This window comes from Podarcis tiliguerta (assembly GCF_965153285.1).
Source record: "Podarcis tiliguerta genome assembly, chromosome: 6".
Classification (NCBI taxonomy): Eukaryota; Metazoa; Chordata; class Lepidosauria; order Squamata; family Lacertidae; genus Podarcis; species Podarcis tiliguerta.
Window position 1 is genome coordinate 75,866,247 of NC_139539.1, and position 18,451 is coordinate 75,884,697.

The window sequence follows — 18,451 nt, forward strand, 5'->3', positions numbered from 1 at the left end:
CGGCAAGCCCAAGAGGCTCAGTGGTTTAGACAACTAAACTGGTGCATATTGCATTGTAGCACAGCTATACCCTAAATAATTCTGGCATACCTATGTGTCACACAAAGACGAAATGTTTTAAAGAAAGAAAGAAACAACAGCCTCCATATCTATCCAATTTAATGGCCACTTTGTGTTTTATGAAGGTGCTTTTTCCCATGAGAATTTTTACTACATTGTATGTGCTTGTCAACCTTTAAAGGTGTGGAAAGACACTTCACTGTGATTGCCTCATTTTCCTCATTTCAATTTAACATTTCTCCTGTTTCGGATCGTAGCATGAAAGCAATCCTGAGCACCAGAAAGTTAAAGCTACACCCTCTCCCTGCACCCTGCAATAAGGAGTCCGGTGAACTAATTCTGCCAACAGAGTTAAAATTCACATTTAATTGAAACGACAGCTCTATCCTAACAATTCCATCATGTTCATTTCCGAGTGTTTGCATCTGTGCAAGAGAAAACAGGTTAGACACCTAAATGCTCTTCCTTTCTTTATTTTTTAAAAAAGAATCAGTATCACTGCAATTTCTTATCTGCTGTTTCAGTGGCTCCTTTTGAAAATTAAAGCCCTTGATGAGAACCATGAATCAAGTTCCAATAATAAAACTGGGTATGCTTTATAAGGTCTGCTCCAACTATCAGTGATGCAATTTCCTTGCTGAAATTCAGGAACCTGGAACCGTGAAGTGATTTATATATAAAAATAATTGAAATAAAAATGGGCAAAACTTTATTCCACTTACGGGAGGGCCATCAGCACCAGCAAGCCCTGCAAGGCCAGGCTTGCCCGGAGGTCCCTGGAGAGAGATGAAAACACATTTTTGAGAAGGCAATCAACAGATAAGGCGTCTCGGGCTTCAAATGTCTAAAAGCCAAAGGATTACTTATGAATGAAGCAGAAATGTGATCTGTAAGCAGGAAATGAGATAATACTCCAAAATTCAAACCGAGCAAAATGCAATCTGGATGCACCACCCAAGTAAAAGCAACCTTATTACATTTACTTTTATTTATTTATTCCAGAATTTGTATCCCACTCTTCTTTCCCAAATGGAAACGTTGAAACATTGGTAAATGTCAGTGTTCACATGCGACTGCTAACAACCCCAAATACATTTCTGTGACTGTCTGAAAGCAGGAATATATATCCAGTCTTTAGAAACCTATCAGTGAATGCAGAATATTTCATGTGTTTTTGTGTTCTCTCTGTGTCAGTTTGTTTGTGGGATGAGCAGGAATTCTCTTCACCAAATGTAGCAGATACATCAAAGTGACTAACATTTAGTCTGAAAAACCATGCACATAAAATCTACAAATACTTAAGATAACGGGGGGGGGGGGGGAATAGTTGGGAAGCCTGAGAAAAATGCCATTCTGGATAAAAAAAATCATTTGCATTTGTCTGTGAAATGAATACAGCAAAGGGAATCGGAAGACCTCACTGATAAGGACATTCATAATCAACAACAATAGCAGCATCTGTGCATGCAGATCTTAATCTGTGGGAATACAGTGTAGGGGTGTATATATTTGCAATGGTGGATTACTTCAGTTACTCTGAAGTGTAAATAAAGTAGAGTCTGGTCCACAAAGTTTGTGCTCTAATATATTTGGTAGTCTTTAAGGTGCCACAAGACTACAGTGGTACCTCGGGTTAAGTACTTAATTCGTTCCGGCGGTCCGTACTTAACCTGAAACTGTTCTTAACCTAAAGCACCACTTTAGCTAATGGGGCCTCCTGCTGCCGCCAGAGCACGATTTCTGTTCTCATCCTGAAGCAAAGTTCTTAACCTGAAGCACTATTTCTGGGTTAGCGGAGTCTGTAACCTGAAGCGTATGTAACCTGAAGCGTATGTAACCCGAGGTACCACTGTATTTGCTTTTGGAGTTGACCAAAGGTCATGTGCACCTAGCAATGCCTACAAATAAATTTGAGAGGATTGAAGAGTAATAGTCTAGCCAACTGATTAGATGCAACTGATTAGATCTAAAGCTTTCCATGTTCCTGATTTGGCACATGCTGGCAGTGCCTTTACGTTGAAGATCAGGTGCCCTTTTAAACGCATTTAGGAAAGAAGAGAGAAAGAGCTGTTCTGCTCAAAGAGCCAGGTAAATTTTAACATGGTGAGCTAGGGAGCTCAGGGATGGCTGTCTACTGTCTATGGGTTTGATTTGCCCTTCAATGTAGAAAAGAAACCTTATTCCGTGGGCCATTTGTAATTATCACAAGACGGAATGTAACTTTTGGAAATCAAATGTTCCCCCATACAGAGTACCTGGCAAGAGCATGCATGCTAATAAAACTCCCCTCAGGAGACAGAGGAAAATGGTCCTTGAAATTAAAATGAGTGAATACATGAATGAAGGAATGCAGGTGCAAAAGACTGAAAGTGTAATCCTGAGGATATCGACTCAGAAGTGGGTCCCCTCTCAGTACAATGGGGATTAATCCTCAGTAAGCAGGAATAAGGTTGCAGTCAGAATTAAGTATGTGCCTAGAATACGCTCAACTCCAAAATTTCAATCCGCGTTGTAAGAGAGAGTAACAGGAAAAGTGGAAATCCAATGGTTAGAGAAGTCCCTTCCAATTCTGCCCCCACACAAATTCTTATTAGAAAAAGACTCACTAAAACACAAGTCACTCAAGTCTTTTAAAAAATCAGGAGACCCAATTAAAATTAGTAACCATTAAGCAACTGAGAAGAAGAAATGTATAGATATTTTCGGCTACCTAATATTCTGCCATCTGTCCTTGCAAGTTTTATCTTCTGCAGTAAGTTACAAAAGCCAACAGGCTCTCAAATAATTTTTTTCCTGCTCACACGTTTTTGCAAAAATGTTCAGAACTGCCATAGCACAAATGCTAAGGCTAGAATGATATTATGAGTTCTTGAAGGAGTGTCTCCACCCCCATCGTTCTGCCTGGACACTGAGGTCCAGTGCCGAGGGCCTTCTGGTGGTTCCCTCACTGCGAGAAGCAGAGTTACAGGGAAGCAGGCAGAGGGCCTTCTTGGTAGTGGCACCTGCCCTGTGGAACGCCCTCCCATCAAATGTCAAGGAAACAGACAACTATCTGCCATTTAGAAGACATCTGAAGGCAACCCTGTTTAGGGAAGTTTTTAATGACTGATGCTTTAATGTATTTTTAATCTTCTGTTGGAAGTGGCCCAGAGAGGCTGGGGAAACCCAGCCAGATAGGTGGGGTATGTATGTATGCATGCATGCATGCATGTATGTATGTATGTATAAATAAATAATTCTTATTCTTATTCTATGTAGCAGCTGAAAACAGCGTTCTGCATCTCTTTCTCCCTTGCTGATGCTGAAAATCAAGCAAAATTTGTGATGCGGCCCCTTGTAAGAGCAAGAAGATGTGATCCAGCCTCGTGTATCACCCTACTCATAAGCCCAGCATTGGAGCTCAGCTTCTTGGGCTCCTGTTGAGGCTCATGCCCTAGCAGGGCCTCCACTGTTGATCTCCAGAGCCTCCTCCTTGTCCTTGCTGTTGCTCTTCATTCACCTGTTTGGCCCTGTCATGTGCATTAGGTGAACGTTGGCCAATGGTGCACATGTCAGGTTCATATACCCAAGGACCACGTAGTGACAGGGGAGGAGTTTCCTTAGGCCTTGCTGTGTGGTGACAGTGTGTGGCTGGCTCAGGAAATGGCTAAAATCCTCCCATAAATGCACCTCACCACCCAGACCTCATTGGCTTTGGATAATTTGACTGAATTATTGTGATTGTCAGATTCTATATTTGCTATATATAAATATAACCTAACACCCATCTTTCTTGCCTTGACCCTTCTTGGGTGTGTTGACAAAGAACAGTCATGTTATTGAAATAGGGCAAGGAAAATGTTGTGGATATTAGATAAAAATTGGTTAGTATTATGATCCCAAAAGTCTCTAGGCAAGTGCCTAATGAATCACTTAACTTAGTTTAAAAATAACTGTGTGATTTCCTGAGGTCTGAAAAGCTTGTCTGGTGATTTGGTTTCATGAGTAGATTGTTGCATATTAATATGCATATTTCTTGTAGAAATGTTAAGAAAATTGGTGAAAATATGAATTATATTTACTCATATTAAGCTTGATGTAGGCAACCTCTTGGCCTCCCCCCCCCCATCATGTTGTTTACAACCTGTTGCTTCCACTTATCTAAGACTTTATGAATCTGCATCTCCCAACATGATTAGATACCTGCTCATCTACATTTCATCCGCTTTATTCTTATCTCCAGAAAAGTAAAGACCTTTAAGTAAACTAGGAGGAAGGAACTTGTTTAAGCTAGTCTTGCTAAAATTGCTTGCTAGTGCAACAATATTTATACGTAGTGGAAATATTTTTGGAGTGTCAAACCAATTCTATTGAAGGTCATGGGTGGGGAATTCATGCCTAACCTAAAGTCATATATTTTGTTTTAAATGTTAGTGAAAACTCGTTGTTTAGGAAATGATGGCATACAGATAAACTGGTCACCAAAACATTGTTTAAGAATGATGGTCCAATACATTTTTTTAAAATTAGAGATTATTCCTAATCTGTATAAATTTGAAGGTACTACAGCCAGTTTAGAGAAAAATTCAGGAAGCTTTTGACAACTTAGCCAGTCATATCATCTTCTCTTAACACTTGGGAGAGATTGTGGTTAAGACTTTGCACCAAACCAAAGGCTTGCTCCTTCAGAATTCTTAGAAAGCTTTTGAAATGTGTTTTCTAATATGTGAGGGACAGGATTCAACCCTTCTCCATGCTGAAGAAACCCCCAGGGTGGCATCTAAGTTGTAATCAGTGGACTTAGCCATGATACCACCCCACACTATTTATAAATGAGTTATGAGACCTTATAGGGAGAGCAGCCACATTCAAGACAACAGTGGTACCTGGGTTGTTGAACTTAATCCATCCCAGGAGTCCATTCGACTCCCGGAACCGTTTGAAAACCAAGGTGTGTGTCAGGGAACTGCCATCGGAGCAGGAGGAGGTGAGAGGGCTCCCGGATGATGGTGGAGAGGGTCCCAGTAGGAGGAGGGATAGCCCATACGCTGGGGAAGGAAATCAGCATAACACCAGTGGAGAAGGGGAGGAGATAGAGGAAGCGGAAAGGTGGCTCCAGGACTCTTCGCAGGAGACAAGCGGAGAGGGGACAAGTGCTCCTTTGCCCACACCCACCCTGCGCAGAAAGCTTTTGCACAGGCAACGGGGGAGGAGACTGGGCGTCAAGCAGCCTTTATGTTGGAAGCGGTTTAAGAAACACCCACTGACGGATTCTGCCAGCGACTGAGGCAGCCACAGAATAGAGGGCTGTCTAGTCAGAAAGGGTTCAACCATGCAACCTAGCCAGGAGTAAAGGCTACTTACGCACAAGCAATCCCTAGAACCATTACAGTGTGGCTTCTGATTGGCTGCAGGAGCTTCCTGAACTCAATCGAAAGCCATGTCGGAAATTTGGCTTCCGAAATTTTTTTGCAAACTGAACACTTCCAGGTTTGCGGCATTTGGGAGCCGATTTATTCGGTTACTAAGCGGTTCGAGATCCAAGGTACGACTATACTTGCAATTCCTATGTGACACCCATACTAGTACCCCCACACATGTACATAACCAAGGATAGTTACCCAAATTCAGTGGTAACTCTTCAATGGGATGCTACTTACTTTTTCGCCAGGAACGCCAATTGGGCCTTGTGGACCTGGAAGACCCTATTAAAAAGAACACAGAGCATAAGGAATCAAAGGCAACAACTGGCATATTTTGCCGATTTAGATGATTCATTAGGGTTCTTTTCAACAAGTCCCCAAGAACCAGAGGGTGCAGAAGTTGTTTTGAGAACGTTTACACTGGTAATGAACAGTGTAATATGATCCAGTTCCAGTGTAATATGATCCAGTTCAGAACCTTCTTGACAGGTTCTTGTTGGCATTCAGGAAGCTCTGAATGAGTCTTCTCTCTCTCTCCAAAGGATGAAGAGAGAAGTGTGTGCAAGTTTGTTGTATTTGTGTGTGTGTGGTGGGGGGGTATTTTCAAGGTAGTTTATGAAAGCTCACAAGCAAGAATAAGCTCCCTGTGGCTTGAAAGCATACACCGTTCTTGTTCTGTATGTTAACTTTTTTTAAAAAAAAGTTTGCATATTATGGGTTGCTGAGCACTTACTTGTGGACCTGTGATTCCTTGTTGGCCAGGGGGTCCTGGTTCACCTTGAGGGCCCTGTTGTGTAAGAAGTACAGAGAGATAATATGAATTATGGATAGAAACCTTCTTGATGTCATTGTAATTCCACCACCACTTGATAAACTAGTGTATGTGACCTATTTTGACCTTTTGTATTTTCCCTGATGACAACTAGAAAAAAAGCATTTATGATCAGTCAATAATTCCACGTTCTCACTTGTACCCCCCGATAAATTCACTGAAGCCTCAAAGAGGAACCTCTAAAGACTTCTGCAGAGGACGAAATTAACTTTTTAGCCTTCTATACTCAAGGAATACAAAATTAGGTTTAAGATACTTAAGATGCTAATGTGAGAACAAAGAACAATAAATCCAGAAATGTTAATTTAATTGGTATTGTTTTATGTTGATTTATATTTTCTCGAATATATAACTGTACAAACTGTACACTGCCATGTTATCGTGTATAAAGTAGTGGTATAGAAACACTTATTTAAAAAATGTTAACTTAAAAATACAGTACACATGGAAAGGAGTAGGCTGAAGGTGACTTTTCTGGGAGGGACGGGGACTCCCGACTCTTCTGAATGGAAAAGTATGTGGCATGGGAACCTAGAGGAGGAGGAGCGATGACCAAAAATGGCACACACAACTTCCATGAGTGGGAGTGGGATCCAGCCCAATTTAGTTAGTTAGTTATTGCCATGTCCCTTTGAAAAAATTCTTGCTGTCCCTCCCCCCAATAATAGATAGATAGATGATAGATAGATAGATGATAGACAGATAGATATAGATGATAGATAGATAGATATGGACTACATGGAATCCGCAGAAATGACTGGCAGAATCAGAGACCAGGGAGAAGAGACGGTGGAGGAAGATTGGAAGAAATTTAAAGACTATCTACAGAAACACTACAAGATTAATGAATGTTAAAATAACATCAGATTGAATGTATAAGGTTATTGGAGTAAAACTCTAAAGACTAGAAGACCCAACATTTTAAGTTCTATGTATTGAACAAGCTATATTAAAACATTTAAATTAAGAAAGGAGGTTTAATATGACAGAGGGAAAGGATTTGTTGTTTAACTGTATGAACTGGAATACAGGGAAGGGAGACTTGGGGAAGTCAGAGAAACAAGTTAATGCAAGATCAATATGAAGATAAGATTGTTTTTATATATGTTGTTTGTAGTATGTGATGTTTGTGCAATTCTGTATGTTTTTGGTGTATTGTTTGTTGTTTTTGTTTTGTTTTGTCATTTCTTATGTAAAACTGAGTAAAATATTTATAAAAAAAAGATAGATAGATAGATAGATAGATAGATATAGATAGATTAGATAGATAGATAGATAGATAGATAGATAGATAGATAGATAGATGATAGATAGATAGATAGATAGATATAGATAGATAGATATAGATAGATAGATTATAGATAGATAGATAGATAGATGATAGATAGATAGATAGATAGATAGATAGATAGATATAGATAGATAGATGATAGATAGATAGATAGATATAGATAGATATAGATAGATAGATGATAGATAGATAGATAGATAGATAGATGATGATAGATAGATAGATAGATAGATAGATAGATAGATAGATGATAGATAGATAGAGTGATAGAGAGATATAGATAGATAGATCTACGTACCAAGTTTCCTTTTGGTCCTTGTGGGCCATCAATACCTGAGATTCCCTATATGAAAGAAGAGAGCAAAACCAATACTTGTCACTGCCACAGTTGTGGGGAAATTTGAAATGTAATCTACTGCATTTCTTTCTGAACGACATACGGGCTGTCCTGGTGGACCGGGTGTTCCTCTTGGTCCCAGCAACCCTCGTGGACCCTGCAGAAGGAAAAATGTAACTTAGTCTTTAGTTCACAAAGCAGATGGAAAGAAAATATGGCAGAAAGAGGTCTCCAGAAAGGCCAATGATAGAAAATGGTACGTTGTTTCATCCCGCCAGTTCTTGAGTGAAATCGGAGTTCAGCTCACTTCTCCTTCCTGTCTCCCACAGTAGAAAGACAGAACTTGGAATGGGAAAGAAGCATCCTGTTTCATCTCAGGTAGGATTCAGTCTTAGTAGCCCGTTCCCCCTGCTTTCCCCCTTATGGGACAGGTGAAACAGGATGGTTCCCAAGGGCCCCACAGGGAGTTGTAATTTGGCTTCCCTTCATTTGGTGTACCTGAGGGCTCGGTAACCTGTGGCCCTCCAACCTGTGGGACTCCAACTCCCATCAGCCCCAGACAGCATGGCCAATGGTCCAAACAGCATCTACAGGATCACAGGTCCCCAGCCCTGATGTACATTGGCAACATACTGAATGTTTAAAATGATAGCCTTTTCAAGCTTTGTTTCCATTTCCCATCCATGTTTCAAGAGCCAATTCCATTTCTAACTGGAATGATAGCTAACAATGGTGCTTAAGTGACCTGGGAGATACATTTTCAAAGACAAAATGGGTAGCTTCCATTGAAATTCAAGGAGATAAAAGAATGTATGTTTCTGATCCATGAGCACTAAGGCTGACTTTTTTTTTTTTTTAGTCCATCTCTGCTCAACCTTGGCCTATGATGCTCTGGTGATTATTTTCTTTTTCTAGTGGAAGTTACATGCAGAATGTTACATCATCCATAAATTGCCCCCCATGATAAAAATCTTAACAATGGAAGGACTGAAATTTATACACAGGTACACTAGAAACTCCAGAAACAGGACAAATGAGTGTTTTGTTGGTAGTGAAGCAAAAATGTCACTGTCCGTAGAACAATTTTTACAGACAAAGGCAGTTGCGGGCTGTATTTATCCCTGGGGTATATTTCATTTAGAAATAGTCTTCAAAGCAGAGAATAGCTTTAGAGGGACCAATAGATTAACAAAAGAAAACTCCCTGCAGACTACACATGGCAAGTACTAAACAATAAGAAATCTTTGCTTACAGCTTCACCTGGGAGACCTCTTGGTCCAACTTCGCCATCTTCTCCCTGTTGTTATTAGAACAAAATCAAAGGCTCAGCGTGTGGAATAAACACTTCCTTTAAATTTTACCGTGCATGTTAAAAGAGAGCAAAAACCATGAGTAACGTACTCTCATTCCATCTTCACCGGGAGAACCAGGAGATCCTTGTGGGCCACGATCTCCCTGGAGATAAGAGAAACCATGTTAAAGTCAAACTGATTATTACTATTATATTTATTTATTTATACCCCGCCTTGTCCCCTGACAGGATTCAAGGCAGCTTACAGCTGGAAATCAGAACTGCGAAAAACATAGAAAAGCAAAAATTAAAAAAGCAATTGAGCATGGATAGAATTAAAGCTGCACGCACATATCAAACATATTAAAACCACACCAATAATTGCAAATAAAAACATCACAGCGCTAGCCCTTTCAGGCAAAGCAGTCAGTGTTGTTATATTTACTTGTGGGAAAGCTATGGTGGTCTGCTGATGCGTATAGAATAGGAAAGTGGGCTCCGTGCAAACACTGGAGTTTCATACCAACATGTCACGACACATCTGCACTGAACAGATACTAATTTCTATATCGCTCTTCACAGAAGCTTCCATTCAAGACTGGGATTTTAAATGTTGGCCACAATCCAGCATGGAGCTAGCTAGTGAAATGAAGGATTCCTAACTCCGCTCTTGATTGTGGCTTCTGCAGATTTGCTATCAACAAAGGAGAATATTGAAAAGACTGCATAATCTCGTCCTGTTTGCTGGCTGTTTTCATGGGTAGCCAGAAATGTGAGAAATGTTCTGTACGAGAAGCATTTTCCTGGATATATTAAAGCTGATTTACATATAGAGCCCCATCACTTGAGCCCTTTTGGGGTATTAAAAAACATGTGTGGGGTGGGATAAAGTGTAGGGGTCACATCTTAGCCCCATTCCTGACTTCCTCATGTTCACCCCAACATTTCCATGTTGAAATCTCCTCATAATTTGGGAGCTGGGCAATTTGGGCTTCCACTCACAAGAAGGATACTCAGAGTGTTCAGCCAATCACATTAAGAACCCCCCTTCAGACCTTCTGCTCAACATGCAAAGATTGTGGGGGTGGTGGGACTAACAAGTGTGAGCCTGCTCCTCCCTCAACACAGACAAATGCCTGAATATAGCTTTGGTGACTGCAACATCAAATGATGGCCTGCGCTTTTGAATGACCAGTCACAAACTTGACTCTGCAAATAGAAATTTCAGCTTCACCTGACATCATCAAACACAATGTTGTTCTGGCAAGGTGTTGCAAGTCTTCTTCCTGTGTTGAAGACCAGATGAGAAGGTCATCCAGGTAAGGATAAATATGGATGCCTGGGAGGCTAAGGTGAACCTCCAGGGCAATCATGATATTGGTCAAAAGTTGTATTGTATTGAAAGTAGTCGTGTCCTACTTCAAATCTGATATATTTGCAATGGGTGAGAATATGGAGGGTTGTGTCCTGGAGGCTGACGGATGTGAGGAAGTCATTGTGGTGAACCACCTCCCTGACGAAGGGAACAGACTCCATCCTGAACTTTTTGTCGGCTACCCATTGACCTGGGAATTTGAGGTCCAGGGCTGCTCTCCAGGAATGTCGTTCCTTCTTCAGCACCACAAATAATATAGAGTATTATTTGCCATAGAAAGACTCTTCAGTTTGGTGGCTGCCATGTTGAGCAGGGGTTGGACGCACTCCCACTGTCAAGGTGATGTCTGCTCTTCGCAATAAACACCCTCTGCTCACTCAGAGAGATATTTACAGTTCTTTATTTACACATGTACAAACAGCTACAGTTCCAAATCATGCCTCTGAATCCGACGAGACAGATTCGGGGAGTGGCTTCCTTCGGTTCCTTCTCCAACACAGCAGGAGTGAGACGTCTTTGATCCCTGCGTTTTAACTCACTCCTTGCCTGTGCCGAAGGCACCACTTCCCCTTCTGTTCCTGAACTTCCTGGTTGGTGACAGGGCTTTTCAGCATCAGAGAGCCCTGACGCCACTTGACTGCTCTCCGCCTCCTCCTTCCCAGTTCCTCCCATCATTTCCCTGTGTTCCCCTTCTGATTCTCCTTGCTCTGATACTCCCCCTTCCTTTGCCCCAAGGGCGTTCTCTGTCTGTCCCGCGACACCCACAAAAGGTGCTGCTTGGTGAGGCAGGTGAAGATCAGTGAGGGTACAAATCTGCGTGGAGGTGGTGAAATCAGTTATATCCAGCACCCCTGAGAGATGGTGGTGAGGGTCCAGTGGTCTTTCATTTTCTCTTGCCAAGAGCAGAAGGAGGACTGCAACCTGATATCCACTTGTTGAATGTTGCTGTCATTTGGGCTGTTGGAGGATCCAAAACTGGGTCCCAATTTCTTGCAATGCTGGGGTTTGAGGAGTAGCAAAGCTTGTTCAAGGAGCACTTTGTTTTGTATTTCCAGTATCTGCCCTGGGGCAGCAATTCCGAAATGGCTGGTTAGATGGATAAGGAGAATAGCAGCATGAGCAATGTTTCCCATCCTGAAGTGTAACCAATACCTTTCTCTTCTCCTCTGGTTCGGTGAGGATATCTTCAAGGCCTCTTCACTGAATAGCTTGCTGCAGTGGGGCCTTGAAGAAGCCAGTCACTTGGGAAGGGATAGGTATATATAGCTAAAATGGAGGGGACAGAGAAGCCAAGATCGGGAAGATGGAAAGTAGGGTGAAAAGCTGTTGCTCTAAGGGGAGAGAGGCTTCAGAGAGGGAAAGGGAGAGAAACGAGACTAAACAGCAGGAACAAATGGGGCAAAAAATAGTCTGAAAAGACGAGAGAGCGGGAACCAAGAGTGACATGACTCCTTTGTTCAGGCAAAGACAAAAATACTGACTGGGGACTTTCTTCTCCTGCTTCATTATCAGGGTGGAGTCAGAGCCCTAACTCAGTGACTCTATGATGCCAGCTGGAAATTGGACTGTGACCATTGTGGGCTCCTATTTCAAAAATGTGTCTATAAGAGTGTACAGTGGTACCTTGGGTTAAGTACTTAATTCTTTCTGGAGGTCGGTTCTTAACCTGAAACTGTTCTTAACCTGAAGCACCAACTTTAGCTAATGGGGCCTCCCGCTGCCGCCGCGCAGCCAGAGCACAATTTCTGTTCTCATCCTGAAGCAAAGTTCTTAACCCGAGGTAATATTTCTGGGTTAGAGGAGTCTGTAACCTGAAGTGTATGTAACCCGAGGTACTACTGTATTCATGGATGTCTTCATACCAGCTCCCTTACTAAAAAAATATAACTAGTGTATAAAGCCATTTAGTTCCTACTTCCCAGCCCCACCTTTTATCCTGTTCAATTCAGAGTTAAATCCTCTTCCAAGCATTATATTGCGAATGGATCTTGAATTCAGAGTTTGTGGTAGGACACTTGATTTCAACTGAACTGCAATCTTTTGTGTTCTATTATGAAACAATGGCTGTCATTCTTTTTGCATTTGAAATGCTTTGGTTTAAAAATAACTATCACGAATCGAGAGGAATGTGTCAGAAGTCCTTACTGCAAGGTATTATTAGTGTGGATGGTTCCATATTTGTATAAGAAACATGTCAGCAATATCCAAGGCTTTGAGAAAGAGAATGTGAGGTAAAGGTGCTTTCATCTCACACCTAAAGGTCACAAAAATATTAACTCAGCCACACCATAGATCCCCCCCCCAAGACATTTTGAAAAGGTTTACTAAGCCATAGAGTAGCACATGCCATATGTACAACTAGTGCTGAATTTACAGTGCCCTCTGCTGGTCACCCACATTGTTGATTTTATCTTAAAAATGCATATTTCTCAACCCCCGAATTTTCTGTATTTCACGTACCCCATATTTGGGGGTCACTGAAACATAAAGTTTCCATTGCTAAATGTTTAATACATTGATATGGAGAATGATATTGAAAATCTCTAGCACCATCCATAAAGCAAAACACACATAAGCTACAACACTTTTTCTCTTTTACTAATATTGTGCCAAACAGAAAATACAATGTCTGATTCATCCTAAAAAGTCACACCCTTTTGTGAGAGGATAATGGTTTGCCAGATACAAATGCTCCTTGTTAAAATAAAATAAAAATGATTTTCTTTGAATGTGTGTCTTTCAGTGTCACTGAATCTTCATCCTCCACTGGCATCATGTATCATCTATTAATGAAATTTCACACTCTGAAAATTCACAAGGACTATATACTTTGATAGTTTTCCATCAAGAACTTGACACAGTGGAGTAGTGGATCACATCACTTTATCAGTTAACATAGTGATATGGATCTACTTGGCCAATAAGGTGTGACTTAGGTTTGGCCTATTTTTGCTCACAGAAAATACTGTGCAGTGGAGCATTAGGCCAGGACTATTTTGAGATGAGTGTGAAATGTATCTCAAAGGTAGAAGTTTGACAGCAATAATGAAAGCAAATTTAAAAGTGAGTAAGTACTTTTGGAGCAATTTTAACCATACAGGTATGCCCTTCTTATTTCAGCATGCTATTTTGTCCTGGGGGGGGGGGACACACACAAATTTTAGGAATGAAGCCCTGTATGCCAAATTATCAGGTACACACGAGAGTTGAACTGGGAAATTCATAGTGTCTGCCCCAGGCTAGTAAGTCGCATATACTTTCAGCAATATCAGCCCCTGTGATTGGCAAGCTGTATGATGCTTCTGGATTGGCTAAGATGCAAACCAGTGCTGGAAGCAAGCCCTTCTGTATTTGCCTAGTCAACAGAACAGTGCTTTCTTCTTGTTTCACTTCAAACTCCAGGTTCCACTTCAGGCTGGTGACTTCAGGTTGTAGTCAATTTGGCTATTAGTGACTTCCCTTAAGCATAAATTGTAGTCTGGCTAGCAGGAAGGATGCCAAGACAGTCATGCAGAAAGCTTCAATTGCCTGCAGTCCTATACATACCTGGGCATTGAATTCAATGGCCTTTGTGCCAGAATAGGGTGGCATTGGAAAGGTATCGGGTCCGGGGAAAATTGCAATTGCTTTGGACAATAGCTTCAGGTGAAATTTTACTATGCCCACATTCTTACAGGCTTTCAGATAAATGTGCATCTTTTCTTACCCTGTTACCTTTTTCACCAGGTAGACCAGGAAGGCCATCAAAACCTCTGTCACCCTGGTGGAGAAAACAAATAATAGTTTTAGCAATTTGCTGTTCCATTTTGTAAGGGTCTGCAAATCTATTTAACTGTGGGAAACAGTTGCCTTCAAGTTGGATGTTGCTCGAAGCTGCATGCATACACCTGGAATCTAAACTTGATCTATAGAACTGAAGGTCTACACCATCCTCAATAGACACAGGTATCCTATTTGAGAGCTGAAATATACTCAGAGTCGCAAAGTGATTTCGTGCTCTTTATTCAGCTCATAGTGGTGAGGAGGAATGAATGGAAGTCCCCTCAAAGTATCTGCTTTATATACATTATTTACACAATGGGCTGCACATGATTGGCTAATTCTGGAATTCTACTGTAAGCCAATCAGGTTGTGGATTCACTTCTATCTGGAGCATGATTGGGTGGTTCCTGCCAACCAATCATACTGCTGCATTGTTCTAGAACCAATCAGACTGCTGCATTCTGAATCCTATTGTTCTAGGACCAATCAGACTGCTGCAGTTTGGATCCTGCTGCAGTACATAACAAGAGCACTATCCATTTCATCTGATTTCATTGTCACATGGTGTGTATGGGAAGCAATACATAGGAATGCATCCGAAGCTAAGCAAGGATTTCTGTTTGTGCAATGGGACCGTCCCTCCTCTCCTATGATTGCATGCACCTCTCACCCTCCCCTCCTTCAGACTGTTGGGGGGGGGAGAACAAATTTAGGGGGGATGTGGGAGGAGGGCAGAAAGCCCCGTTGCACAAGCGTATAACCTTGCAGAGGATGCTTACTTAGCACTGCATTGGATACAAGCCACTGAAGCAAACAAAATAGTACTTTAAAATCAACCAAGACAAGCAATTTAGGATACTATTTATCCCCAAGTGGGCACAATGTTGTGCAAGGGAAGGGAACAGCCTGGGGCTTAATGGAGACTTCTTCCCTCCATTTCTCTCCTTTGGGTGAGTGCGCACGACTGTATGTATGCTACAGTGAGCCAGTTGTTACTCTCATGAAAGACTCATGTGTGTTGCCCCAGGCAACATTTTAATTCCTGTCATGAGCATGAATGACTCGTGACCTAGGGCTACAGTGTGAGAGAGCTTGGCAGAGCATGAGACTCTTAATCTCACAGTCGTGGGTTCAAGCCCCACATTGGGTGAAAGATTGCAGGGGGTTGGACTAGATGATCCTTGTGGTCCCTTTCAACTCTACTTGTCTGTGAATTTGTGATTATATGGAAAGTAAGAATGGGACTGTCCTTTAAAGGAGTGACTATTGAAATGTGCCATACTCCCAAGGACCACACAAGGAATGGAAGGGACCAAAGAGTATACACAACGGAGCCTCTATTCCAGGGGTAGGCAACCTAATGCCCCTGGGCCGGATGTGGCCCAATCGCTTTCTCAATCAGGCCCGCAGGCGGTCTGGGAATCAGTGTGTTTTTACATGAGTAGAATGTGTCCTTTTATTTAAAATGCATCTCTCGGTTATTTGTGGGGCATAGGAATTCGTTCATTTTTTCCTTCAAAATATAGTCCGACCCACCACATGGTTTGAGGGACGGTGGACCGGCCCACGGCTGAAAAAGGTTGCTGACCCCTGCTCTAAACCATGGGTAGGCAAGCTAAGGCCTGGGGGCTGGATCCGGCCCAATCACCTTCTAAATTCGGCCCGCGAACGGTCCAGGAATCAGCCTGTTTTTACATGAGTAGAATATGTCCTTTTATTTAAAATGCATCTCTGGATTATTTGTGCGGCATTGGAATTAATTCATTTCCTCACCCCCCCCCCAAAAAAAAAATACATCGGCCCACCACAAGGTCTGAGAGACAGTGGACCGGCCCCCTCCTGAAAAAGTTTACTGACCCCTGCTCTACGCAAATCCCTTCATCTACGCAGTTGGTCCTAGGTGGGGAAAAAGCAGAGGCAGCCAACAAGGGTACTGTCCAATTGCTGTGGACTACATCCCCCATCACCCCCGACTGTTGCTGACTGAGAATGATGGGAATTGTACCAAAAAAAAATAAAAATGGGTGGAGACATTGTCTACCCAGTGCTAGATTGTGCCCATCCAAAGATAGTTTTTTGACTGCCTTAAACTTGATTCACATTTCAACGGCATGAGAAACACATTCAATTATGGTGAGCACGGCTGAACCTGTCTAGCAACAGCCTCTTTGCACAAGGAAATGATATAAACCAAAACCCATCCATGCCATCCCCACAAGTTCCAGCTCCAACTAGTGTTGTGTGAAAAGTCCGTCAGATTTGATCCCCATTTGTAAGTTTTCAATGAAGGCATTTAGCACAGGTACAACCCTGGAGAAAACGCATGCAAAATTGTTTTGAATGTATACCGACTCACCTTGGAACCAGGTTCCCCTGGCATCCCTCTGGCTCCATCGGCACCTGGACGACCCTGAAACATTTTTGCAAAAGGCAGAAGTTTAATACCAAACCCGAAGTGTCAAGAGTTAATTTGCTGTCATTCTGGGATTCAGTGAGACTTCCTTTCACCAAATGAGAGCTGCCTCGAAGCACTCAATACCTACCCTTTTGCCAGGTTTTCCAGGCAAACCAGCTGGACCTTGTATACCCCGAGGACCCTGAAAGAAAGACATATTCACTATAAGCACTAAAGATAAATTACAAGCACCATGAAGGCTTTATGATTAATTACCATCCACCTCAAATTGAAGCCCTAATGTATAGTCCCTCTGACATGTACTAGAAGGCCACTGAAGGCTGCAAAAAAAATAAAAACATTTTTTAAAAAATCAATTTCTAGTAAAAGAAAATAAGAAGGAATAATTTATAAAAAAATCTTCCAGTAATAACTATCTATAAAATATTTGGCTGCAGGTGTAGCAGGATTCATAATTTGTTTCCAGGGCTAAAAACCTGTACAGTGGGATTCTTTGACATTGCTTAACGGTGAGTAACAGAGATGCGGGTGGCGCTGTGGTCTAAACCACAGAGCCGAGGGCTTGCCGATCGGAAGGTCAGCGGTTCGAATCCCCGCGACAGGGTGAGCTCCCGTTGTTCGGTCCCTGCTCCTGCCAACTTGGCAGTTTGAAAGCACGTCAAAGTGCAAGTAGATAAATAGGTATCACTCCAGGGGGAAAGTAAACGGCGTTTCCGTGCACTGCTCTGGTTTGCCAGAAGTGGCTTAGTCATGCTGGTCACATGATGCGGAAGCTGTGTGCAGACAAATGTCAGCTCCCTCGGCCTACAGAGCGAGATGAGCACTGCAACCCCAGAGTCATCCGCGACTGGACCTAACGGTCAGGGGTACCTTTACCTTTAACAGTGAGCAGCAGGGCTGAGTTGCAGCCAACATGACATCACACGTGTGCCACTGCCCCCCCCCCCCAACCTGGCCAGGCCGACTCAGCCTGCCATCCCCTACCCACCCACCATCAGCCGGCTTCCTTTTCTCCGGGACGAAGATGCTCCACACTGTGCATCCCTGGAGAACCTCAAAACAATGGAGCAGGGCCAAGCATCTTCATCCCTGTCCGTCCTTTTGAGGATTGCCATGGAATTAGGTGGGGAGGCAACCTTCAATAAAATATTGGGGAGTTACCCCCACACAGGCCCCCATAGATGACTCTCCTGACAGTGAGAGCCCGCTTTGAAGTTCCTAATCCACAATAATGTAGTTTAGGATCAGGTTCTATGAGCTGGCATGTTGAAGCAGCTGGCATGTCGAACCCAGTGCTACGGTTGTGGGACAATCAAACTTCAGCACCTAGCTATGACAACCATGGAGGGAAGAGTGGACAGTGTTCTGTTTTGGGATATTGTAACCATGGCCAAATTGATGTCTTATACTTAAAGCAAGTGGCAGACTCCACAAAATCTGAATTTGAGGAATCTGTCACCTGTAGTTTCATTTCCAATTGTGCTCTATACCTAGAAATAGACAAATCAGCTTATTACTGTCCTGTGTCATCAGTTCTGTCCCATCTTTTGTAGGTTTATTTTTTTTTAATGCACCAAAAGAGGAACCCTCACATTTAAATTGATTGCATTTTGTATGCATTTTACATACGGCCTTCCCCCCAAATCATATGCATTTTCCTATAAAAAATTATTTTCTGTGCACAT

At 42.3% G+C, this 18,451-nt stretch overlaps 1 protein-coding gene across 4 annotated transcripts in view; it reads right to left on the reverse strand.

Moving 5' to 3' along the window:
• The window catches only part of COL11A1 (collagen type XI alpha 1 chain), a 263,565-nt gene that overhangs the window by 118,186 nt on the left and 126,928 nt on the right, over positions 1 to 18,451 (reverse strand). For all 4 annotated transcript variants that reach the window (XM_083445146.1, XM_083445147.1, XM_083445145.1 and 1 more), the window contains 10 exons: positions 16,894 to 16,947; positions 16,707 to 16,760; positions 14,295 to 14,348; positions 9,324 to 9,377; positions 9,175 to 9,219; positions 8,026 to 8,079; positions 7,884 to 7,928; positions 6,196 to 6,249; positions 5,700 to 5,744; positions 783 to 836 (listed from right to left, as the gene is read on the reverse strand). In XM_083445146.1, the coding sequence (XP_083301272.1) occupies positions 783 to 836; positions 5,700 to 5,744; positions 6,196 to 6,249; positions 7,884 to 7,928; positions 8,026 to 8,079; positions 9,175 to 9,219; positions 9,324 to 9,377; positions 14,295 to 14,348; positions 16,707 to 16,760; positions 16,894 to 16,947 (513 nt within the window). The remainder of the gene's footprint in view (positions 1 to 782; positions 837 to 5,699; positions 5,745 to 6,195; positions 6,250 to 7,883; positions 7,929 to 8,025; positions 8,080 to 9,174; positions 9,220 to 9,323; positions 9,378 to 14,294; positions 14,349 to 16,706; positions 16,761 to 16,893; positions 16,948 to 18,451) is intronic.